Source organism: Lycium ferocissimum, chromosome 3, assembly GCF_029784015.1.
Source record: "Lycium ferocissimum isolate CSIRO_LF1 chromosome 3, AGI_CSIRO_Lferr_CH_V1, whole genome shotgun sequence".
Lineage (NCBI taxonomy): Eukaryota > Viridiplantae > Streptophyta > Magnoliopsida > Solanales > Solanaceae > Lycium > Lycium ferocissimum.
This window is the reverse complement of record NC_081344.1, coordinates 14211891-14222194: the sequence shown is the minus strand read 5'-3', so window position 1 is coordinate 14222194 and position 10304 is coordinate 14211891. Positions and strand designations below refer to the sequence as shown.

At 39.1% G+C, this 10304-nt stretch overlaps 1 protein-coding gene across 2 annotated transcripts; it reads left to right on the top strand.

Annotated features, from left to right (window-relative positions):
• Positions 1-371: 371 nt before the first annotated feature.
• On the top strand, positions 372-10009 carry LOC132049800 (stress response protein NST1-like). 2 transcript variants are annotated; one of them, XM_059440733.1, is made up of 4 exons: positions 372-2666; positions 2981-3287; positions 3420-4038; positions 9319-10009. In XM_059440733.1, the coding sequence occupies exons 1-4, from the start codon at positions 1197-1199 to the stop codon at positions 9428-9430; spliced, it is 2508 nt and encodes an 835-aa protein (XP_059296716.1). In that variant the 5' UTR covers positions 372-1196; the 3' UTR covers positions 9431-10009. The 2 variants fall into 2 exon arrangements, with proteins under 2 accessions (XP_059296716.1, XP_059296715.1); XM_059440732.1 differs by having other exon boundaries at positions 2981-4038.
• Positions 10010-10304: the final 295 nt, after the last annotated feature.

Here is a 10304-nt window from a genome sequence, read left to right as displayed (position 1 = left end):
ATTATTATTTAAAATTGTTCACGCACTCAAGAACAAGTGTAATGCACACACTATGCCACCTCAACAAATTGTATCTAAATAGCACAATAAAAATGGTTTTAGAGGGTTCAAATAATAAAGATCTCAATTGGGGGTTCTACATGAATTTCACAAATAAGTTCGAGGTCTGTCGATGACTCCATCACATCAATTTTGAAAGACAAAAGTAAAAAACCAGCTCATTTGAAGGCAAATATTAAAGACCATCACAAAAGTGCAAATGACCCCAATTTCGTGCAATTTAACCGGTATGATGTGCCGAACCGGGTCTTATTTCAACTCTCCCGGTTCAACCACCGTCCAAATATAAACATTACCACAACCTTTCCTCTCATCTCTGTCAATCAACACTCATTTAATTCGCCGGTAAGTAAATTCCATTCCGTGTTTTAGCTTCATTTCTTTATCTAAATATATTCCTTCCTTGCCCTTTTCTAACTTCTTAGCTCTAGCTAAAGCAACAACAATACTCTTCCCCCAAACCCTAGCCCGACCCGTTTCTTTCTATTTAATCAATCCTCCCTTTGAAATCAGGGGATTTATTGATCAAAATCTATTCTTTTAGGTTTAGAAGAATTGATGAACCGAAAACTTGCTTCATTACTGTGACTCACAAGTGATATTTCAAAGACTAGGGTTTGAAACGACACAGTTTTGGGGTTTTGTTGTTGCCTTTTTTTTTTTTTGTTTGTTTGAGTGATTAAACAATTTTATTTGCCAAAGTGTGTATTTACAAAGCTAAAACTCAACGCAGCCTTGGACAAATGAAAAGCTTGTTTTGTTGCTTTTATAGAGACTGAAAAAAGCTTAATTCTTTTGTGGGTCATTGCAACTACAACTGTGGTTTGATTTTTCGTTGTTTATCGTTCCGTTAGAGGATAATGTGGTTCCGTTGGTTGGTTGGGTGGCGATTTCTCTCAGATTTATAGGGTCTAGAAGAATTGGAAAACAGAAACTTGCTGCATAATTTGACTTGGAATTGAAATTTAAAGACTAGGGTTATCGTATCTTTGTTTGAAACGACACCGTTGGAGTTTCCCTGTTGAAAAGCATAATTCTTTTGTGGGGCATTATAACTACAGGTGTGCTTCAACTTTGGTTTGATTTTAACTGTTTATCGTTCCGTAGGGGGACGATAAGTGTGGGGTTAGAGGATAATGTGTATATTGTGCCAGATACAAAGGTGGTCTAGAGGGGTTGCTACCATGTTACCATGGTTGGTGATTCCGCTCGTTGGGTTATGGGCGTTATCGCAGCTATTGCCACCTGCATTTCGGTTTGAAATTACGTCGCCGAGGTTGGGGTGTGTAATGGTGCTTTTGTTTACGCTTGTGTGGTATGAGGTTTTGATGCCGTGGTTAACAGCTTGGCACGTGAGAAGAATAGCTAGGGCTAGAGAAAGAAAGAGGCTTGTTGCCGTTGAAATGCAGAAATTGAGGAAAATAGCAACGAGGAAGTGTAGGAATTGTTCAACTCCGTATAGAGATCAGAATCCCGGTGGTGGGAAGTTTATGTGTTGTTATTGTGGGCATGTATCGAAGAGACCTGTTCTGGACTTGCCTGTACAGCCAGGATTGGGGTTTTTGAATTCTGGGATTTTGAAAGACTTAATTGGGAAAGGTGGAAAGATATTAAATGGGAATGTTTGGCCAGAAAATAGGTGGATGTGTGGACAGGATTCGTTTGAGAATGGGAATTGGGTCAGGGGTTCTTCTGTTGGGAATTCAAATTCTTGGAGCAAGAATGGCACTGGATTTTTCGATAGGGAGCATTGCTTAGCAGAAAAGTCATATTCTCGGGTTTTTAATTTAGCTTGCAAGGCACTGACTAATTTTTTCTCTACTATCATATGGATCTGCAGAACTTTTTTTAGGATTAGTTCATCCAGAGATGATGATGCTTCAATGGATGCAGAGCAAAGAGCAATGTTGGATAAGAGAAGGGAGAATGGGGGAAATTGTCAGGAGAGTAGATGGGAGAAATCTCGAAGAAAAGCAGAAGAGAAGAAGCAGGCTAGGTTAGAGAAGGAGCTATTGGAGGAGGAGGAGCGAAAGCAAAGAGAGGAGGTTGCTAGATTGGTGGAAGAGCGCAGGAAATTGCGGGAGGAACATACGGAGGCAGAGAAAGAACAGCGTAAAGTGTCACCCTCTGATAAGGTACGAAAGAGTAAAAGAGAAGCAGAAAAGAGGCGTCAAGAGAAGAGGAAAGAAAGGGACAGGTGTTCTAGCAAAAGCAACTCAGATACAGAAGAACTGGATAAAAGAGCAGGCAAGGGAAGTGAGCAAACTAAGTGTGACGTAAGTGATAGAAGGCAACAGCACAAAAATAGGCAAGAAACTGTTAAGATACATAATGCAGAAGTTATTCATGGTTCTAAGGGTGCTTCCACAAGCAATCATAACCATGGGAATGCTATGAGAGGTTCCTTTTTATCGTCTTCTAGAGCATTTACTGGAGGTGATCATTTTGGAAAGAGTAATAATACCTCTACTGTTCCAAGAGAACACAAATCTAAAACTGGCATGGATCATATTCAAACCCATGCTTCAAGGAGGGAACTATCTCAGCCAGATAGGGTATCTGGAAAACTGAACACAAATGGGGATGACAAGAGCATCAACCATCCTGTAAGTCTTTTGGCAAATCTTCTTTTCTCTTGCTTAAATCTATGCCTTCTTTTTCATCAGACGTCTTTTCTGGTACTTATGCTAAAATTAAACTCAGCAGCTGATAATTTGGTGTTATTTTCGATGGTTATTTCAATTTTTGGGTTGCGTCATTGTCTTGTTTGCTTGACCTATACTTCTAAAAATATAGAATTCACATCATGTCAGGAGAAATGTAACTCTTTTAAAAGATACTGTTTTCAATGAATTCTCGATAGGTAACAGTAATTTATGCAGTTGCCATATTTACATTTACCCTGATCTGTTTGTTGCAGGTACTTATTGAATCTCAACCATGTACAGCTCCTAAAAAATCATGGCAACAATTATTTACACATTCAACTGCTGTTTATCGTCCTACTTCAAATGTCATAAGCAGACCATCTGTTAAGCCACAAGCAGAAGTCCAAACACCACCTTACCCCCGTCAACCTCCATCTACACAATCCTTTGACAACCCCATTAGCTTTGGACTCCCGTCACCTTTTCCTTTATCTAATTTTGCTCTTGGATCCACAAGTAATATTACAACTCTTCCATTATCATCAGAACCATTGTTTCCTCTAGTTGGAGATGGTGCAGGTCAGTTATTGCCAGAGGAGTCAGAGATTTTTGAAGATCCTTGTTATGTTCCAGACCCAGTATCATTGCTTGGACCCGTTTCTGAGTCACTTGATAACTTTCAGCTTGACGTTGGATTTGTGTCAAATGTAGGATTGGACAAACCATGTCCTGTAAAGCATGGTAACACCTCTTCTGAAGTCACCAGACCATCGCCAATTGAGTGTCCAATATCAAGATTGTGTGTTCCAGAGGAGAGGCATGCCGAGTCTTTTCTTTTTCCCCGCACTCCTAAGTCTCAGGATGTACGCACTGTGCCACCAATGAATGTTTCAAGTAATGCAGATGATACGGGAACATGGCAGATGTGGAATAGCTTTCCACTTGGTCAAGATGGCCTTAGTTTAATTGGTACTCCAGCCAACTGGCTTTCAAATCCAGAACCTAACAGATCAAATATGGAAGAGATAATACCTTCTGCACCTCCGAAGACTATGGCTTCACTGTTTAAAAATGATGATCCAGTCCTTTCTGTCTCTCATTCTCCACAAACAGTTTATGCAGGAAATTGCCAGAACAGTGCGGCCCTTGGTGCTAATTTGCCTAGCAGTGCTGAAAATGGGTTCCAAAAAGCACTCTTTGGTACATATTCTAGAGGTGAAAGCCAATTCTCTCTCAATCCTGAGAATGCTGCTCATAGTGATTATAATAGTCCGAATGCTCCCGTGACAAGCTATCCATTTGAGTTGTCTCCACCTGATTCTTGGGCCAAGTAAGCAAAATAAAAAAATCTCAACTTCTATTGGTTTAAAATATTTTTTGACCTTTCGTTTGCAGCATGATTGTGTTTTGACCTTTTTGAGATTTGAAATCCTTTACTTTAGGTACATAGTTGCAGTTGTTTTTCGAATCAATGTGTCTGATTCCTTTCTTTCTGAAAATTACATTTGGGAGCATCTCATAAGTCTTGTGTGGTTATAATGTGTAGCCCCCATTGCCTTTTGTGTTAAAGCTTGGAAGTGCATGCTACTTGCAACTTGCACATTCATTATTAATATATAAGTCAGTAGCCATAATTTCAGATGTACATGTTGGCGTGCCCAAGGATAAGGCGGTATGCTAGTTTTCTGGATGCATTATACTGCAAGAAGTATTTAGTAACATAGAAGTTTACATGTGTCTGAATGTATATTTTTTTTTTGTGTGTGTGTGTCTTAGAAGAGAGGGAGGGAGGGAGAGATTAAATTGAAGTTGGAGAGAACCTGAACCAACATCAATTTTGGACTGTTTTGTGCTTGAACAATTACAGATAAACAGTATTGAAAGGCTTTCTTGGGCCAATTTTAGATTCAGGAAGAGATCTACGAGAGACTGTTTTTAACTGCTAATAAGATCAGATGTGTCTAAATTCATTACTCGTACTTGGCTTCTGCACTTGATTTAGCCAGCATATCTTGCCTATGCTTCTTACTTTTCTGACATATTATGTTACCCCCAATTAAGATGCATGACCTTAGACTTGGAGTAGATTATCTGTTTGAACTATATCTTTCTTAGTAATATCATAATACTCTACATTTTGTGCATGTCTATATCCTTATATAATATGTCTTATCCTAGAGATCCTTGACATCTAAGAGTGCAAATCATTGCATTCCAATGAAAGTCACAAGGAGTTTGGAGAATATTTACCGTATTTTCAGCAAATGAGACTGGAGAATTGTGTGATTGTGATGCAAGTGAGCTTCCCAATCAATTTGTTGTATCAGCTTCAAGTCTTTTAGATTCTGTTACAGTCGAGGTGATAGGAGTAGCAATACGTATGCAATCCAGTATTTGTATTCCACGAGTTTATAGGTCTGCAAACCAGTATAGTGGTATCCAATGCATTCTTCCTCTGTGCGATGACAGCACCACCACCAGATTGTGCCGCTTCAATGCTAGAAAGTATTTTGGTTTTTTCAGGTCTTTAGTTTGAAAATGATGTTTAAGTTGAGGAATGGCTTCATAATTATCATGTATTATGACAATGTTATAACATAAATAACCAACAAAATAAGTTTTTTGTCAGACTTGTGTTGTAAACTAATGAATAAGCTGCTTCCTTTGAAACATGCCAAAGTGTTTAATGACTGTTAAATGGACCAAATCCTAGAGGGATCGGCACAGTTGATGCACTAACTCAGACTCTCCCTTTTCAACAAATCATCGTGGTTGTTCTATATAAACCTCTTTAGCATGTTCCCCATGTAAGAAGGTACTTCACTCTCCAACTGATGAAGAGGCGAATGAAACACATGGTTTTCATGGAGATAAGGAAAAGTATCCTATATCAAGGCTGTATATCTAAATATTTTGTTTGCTAGTTGAGGCTTTATGGAGATCAACCTTTCTGTTTGATCGTACCTTGGTTGTAATACTCGGTAACATTCTACTTTAGTTTTACTTTGTGGTAAAGAGGCATCTCCTAATTACTATTATTAACGTAGAGCAGTTATCTTCTTAACTATAGACTGGCAGACCAGGATGGAACTTTGGTAATCCTATGCCACAGTCCTAGGTGTTAGAGCTGCCGATTATTTCGTAACAGACATGTGGTGTGAAGATGATAAATAGTTAACTCAAGAAATAGAATGAGGGTAGCTAGAGAATCGAGTAAGCTCTTGAAGAGCAATGGGAAGATAAGTGCTGTTCGTTGAGGGCTCAATTGGTGTAGACGATGTTGGAACATTAAGGATACCGTGGCTGTGAGTGTGAGTGTCAACTGGAAAAGACAGGGACCTCACCCTTTCGTTCTGTTAACTAGCTCGATTTCTGGCCCCTGTTTGAAGCCTTAAAGCCATGAACTTAGAACAGTTTAAAACTCTTTACGGATGAGGTAGTGGAACCCTGACAATAGAGGAAGCCGGAACTGGAGGCCAGGTTGTTTACCTGTTGATCATGAAGCCCCATATCTTATCCTTTTTGAGATCCCTGAAACTGTACATTTATTTTGGACCAAAGAACAAGAAAAATAATTTAACAATCAAAAACAAAAAAATCTTCTGTGATCAGCAATGTGAGTTGGCCAACTTAATGATAATGATAAGTTGTGACAGAAACCTTTGGCCATAAGTTATGTTGTTCGGACTCTTCAAAAATGCCGCTGGCACGGATGCGGCGACATTTTTGGAGTCCAAGCAACATAGAGTGGAAGTGTTAATGACAATTAGATCGATCTTCTCACACATTTTTTGGTGGTTAGGCCTACGACTGAACTTATAGGAAATGCTTAGATAATCACCATCCTCCAAAGGAAAAAAAGAATCAGATGCAACTGCAACCTCTTTATGTTATCACCATGTAGATCTTCTCATTAGTAAACCGTATCTTACATCTCACTTTAATAATGTTGTCAAAAGGAATTGTGGCCTTGTTTCTTCATTCACAGTTGTTTGCACAAACAACTTACCCTGATAAATCATCACTATGTCTCTGAAAGGTAAGTTCTACAGAGTGATGGTTAGACCAGCATTGTTGCATGGGGCAGAATGCTGGCCAGTCAAGAACGTTCACCGTTCAGAAGATGAAAGAAGTAGAGATGCGGATGCTCAGATGGATGTGTGGTCATACTAGGAGAGATATGATTAGGAATGAAGATATATGGGACAAGGTCAGAGTGGCCTCTGTGGCGGACAAGACGAAGTAAGCGAGATTGAGATGGTTTGGGCATGTGAAGAGGAGGTGTGAGGATGCGCCAGTTAGGAGGTGTGAGAGATTGGCGGTCGCAGGAGTTAGGAGAGGTAGAGGTAGGCCGAAGAAGAACTGGGGGGGCAGGATATGGCACAACTTCAGTTGACTGAGGACATGACCTTAGGTACGAAGATTTGGAGGTCAAGGATTAGGATAGAAGGTTAGTAGGTAGTTGAGTTTTGTGGCGATGTGTGTGAGAGAGGCAGGGGGCTTAGTAGTACTATTTTGGTATCGCGTAGATCATTATCTTTATGTGTGTATTACTATGCTGCTCCATTTGTTTTGTATCTTGATATTTTGCTGTCTTATTTTTCTTGCAATCTTGCATTAACACGTTTTCTTTGAGCCGAGGGTCTATCGGAAACAGCCTCTCTAACCCGCAAAAGGTAGAGGTAAGGTCTGCGTACATCCTCCCCTCCCCAGAACCCACTTGTGGGATTACACTGGGTATGTTGTTGTATGTTGCTGCTTTGGGGTTGTTAAAGAGCTAGTTGTAAAGGATGAAGGAAATTGGTGGTTCTGTGGTTTTTGGTTGCAAAGTTCTAAAACTGAAAGGTGGGACAAAGTATACAGCAGTTGATTGATCCCTTACACTTCACGTGTGATTTCTACATTCAATCACGCAATCGAGGACATAACTGCTAACCATATTTAAATGATGAGCGTTACTACCCTTTTCATGTAAAGTGAAGTTCCAAGATACAGTTATGAGTGTCTTAAGTCCCGCTTTTTCCTTGTTGTTCATTTGTTTGGAGAGAGAGAGAAACAAGAGAGCTTTTGAAGGTGTAGAGTTGAGTTTCTCTCAATTAATGAGTAGTCTCCGTTCTCTTATTTTCTTTGGTGTGAACAGAGAGTTCCTTGTTGTATAGATGATTGGACGGAGTTTGTAGAGTGTACATTCTTTACCTTTATACCGCTTGTATACTGCCACTTTGGCCATGTTTATGAATGAAAATATATTTACTTGATTAAAAAAAAAAAAACACTACGTCATTGAATAGGTTTAGGACACCTTTGGTGGACATAGGGCTGATAAGCTCACTATTTTTTCCTGAACGGGGCCTATAATTAGGTTCATGCGTGATTCAATGTCATTTTCTGTAGTTTATTAAAGACATACAGGCTACAGCTAGTATGAGCTGAAGAATGGCATATTGATAACATTGGATGTTTTTTTTTTTTTTTTAACATTGGATGTTATATTGCAGTAAAGCTAGTTGGTCAGTCACAAGTCGAACAATATACTGAAATCTTTTGTGTAATGCAAAACTTCTAGCTCATATCTGGTCAACATCAATGAGTGTGGTGCAACTTTTTTTTTTTTTTTGATCAAGTAAGTATATTTTCATTCATAAACATGGTCAAATTGGCTGTATACAAGGGGTATACCAAAAGGTGAAGAATCTACAAAAGGATATGATTCTCTACAAACTCCACCCAATCATCTATACAACAAGGAACTTTCTTTTCATACCAAAAGTAAATAAGGGAATGTATACTACTTCTTAATTGAGAGAAACTCGACTCTACGCCTTCAAAAGCTCTCCTATTTCTCTCCCTCCAAACTACCCACATTAAAGCAAGTGGAACCACGTTCCAAGCCCTTTGTCTTCTCTTCTTTCTTCCGCTCTTCCAACTGAACATCAAATCTTTCGCAGTTTTTGGCATTACCCAAGGAGTACCAAACCACCTAAACATATCCCACCATAGCCTCATGGTTAGCCCGCAATGTAATAGAAGATAGATCCACGTCCTCGCCCGTCTCCTTATAATCCGCTTGTCTAAGTCACATACAATTAACAAGTCTCTGTATGCTGTTAAGCCTTTGGCTCATTCTGTAGTTGTAAGCTGAGCGTAATTAAGTCGCACCAAGTAGTTTAGACATATTGACGTAACTGCTCTTCATAATCATAAGCACTATCGTGTGTTTATGATTTGTCATAAAAAAAGGGCTGTGTTTATGATTATGAAAAGCAATTGTCTCTAAGTTTCTCCTAACAAGTGCAGTAATGTTTTCCTGGATTGCACAATGAGATTGCTGCTTGCGTGTGTGTATAATTTTATACTTTTCAATATAGTTGTAATTTAGTGATAATGCTTCTTTTCCCCGGGGATGGTATCTGCTTCTGTCAGATCCTTTTTCCCCCTAACATATACATGTAATGTTCACATACACAAGAACAGAGAGAGAGAGAGAGAGAGAGAGAGAGAGAGAGAGGCACACACGCACAGGAAGGTCGTCTGTTGCCTTTTTCTTTTTTTGTTTTTTGTTTTTTTCTTAAACATAATCTTACTGCTACTTTTGTGCATTCTTTTTCAGGAAGGGTTGGACTCAGCAGGGTTCAGGAGAAGGTGTAGGCAACCCACAGGTAACAAGGGCGTCAATTGGCGGCTTATACCACACACCAGATGTACAGTCTCTTTGGTCATAGAGTTTAAAAAAAATGAAAAAAATGAAAAAAATGAATAGCAAAGGAAAATAGGGGAGAGGATTTGAATACGCCCTCCTGTTCTGAAGAGGAAAATTGGCCTCTTTTGTAGGAAATGTTAGCATGTTGGACTCGTTGCGTCTTCCTTCTTTTCATTGAAAGGGAGATTTTATATTCTCATGATGGGGTTACATGTAACATGCATGTGCTTCTGATCAGGTAACAATTTATCCGAACATGACAGAGTACTCTTCTGATCTTTGTCTCAAAGAAACTATTACTGACATAAAGGATTAGTGCTCTTCTCACTTTAAACATGCATAATTAATTTAGAAATGTTCATTTAGCTGCTCATTTACAACATAGAGCTCTTCCATATGTACCACATATGACTGTAGGGCTGCAAGAATTGACTGAACAGTGAGGGAAGCCTTTGCTTTCTCAATTTTGCTTGCAGTTCATTGAATTCAAGCGAGAAATAGAACTCCAAGGATTGCTTTATTCATCCACGTTTTGCATGGAGTGTTCAACATGTACTGTCTTTCACCTTATTGTTAGTGGAGAAACAACTTCTTAGTGCTGTATGTTATTTCACTTATCATCTTCCTCCTCTATATAGCGTTTTCCGTTTTCTCTCTTTGTTTTGTGTTGTGTCTTGGTCTTGCTGATGACTTCTTAGTTCTAACGGAAGCTGTAAAAGGCATTTCCTGTGGATACTTTTGGGTCAAACACTTGAGCACTAGTGTAATTAGGGGTCGTTTTGGGGCTAGTTAGGATTATGAAGGTATTAGTAATGTAGGTATTAGTTACGCAGGTATTAGTAATGTAGGTATTAGTTACGCAGGTATTAGTAATGTAGGTATTAGTTATGCTGGGT

Bases quoted from the DNA above. Each gene is read 5' to 3' on its own strand.
- LOC132049800 (XM_059440732.1), top strand. From the start codon at position 1,197: ATGTGTATATTGTGCCAGATACAAAGGTGGTCTAGAGGGGTTGCTACC. The intron at 2,667-2,980 runs GTAAGTCTTTTG...TGTTTGTTGCAG, and splicing joins ACAAGAGCATCAACCATCCT to GTACTTATTGAATCTCAACC. The intron at 4,039-9,318 runs GTAAGCAAAATA...ATTCTTTTTCAG, and splicing joins CCACCTGATTCTTGGGCCAA to GAAGGGTTGGACTCAGCAGG.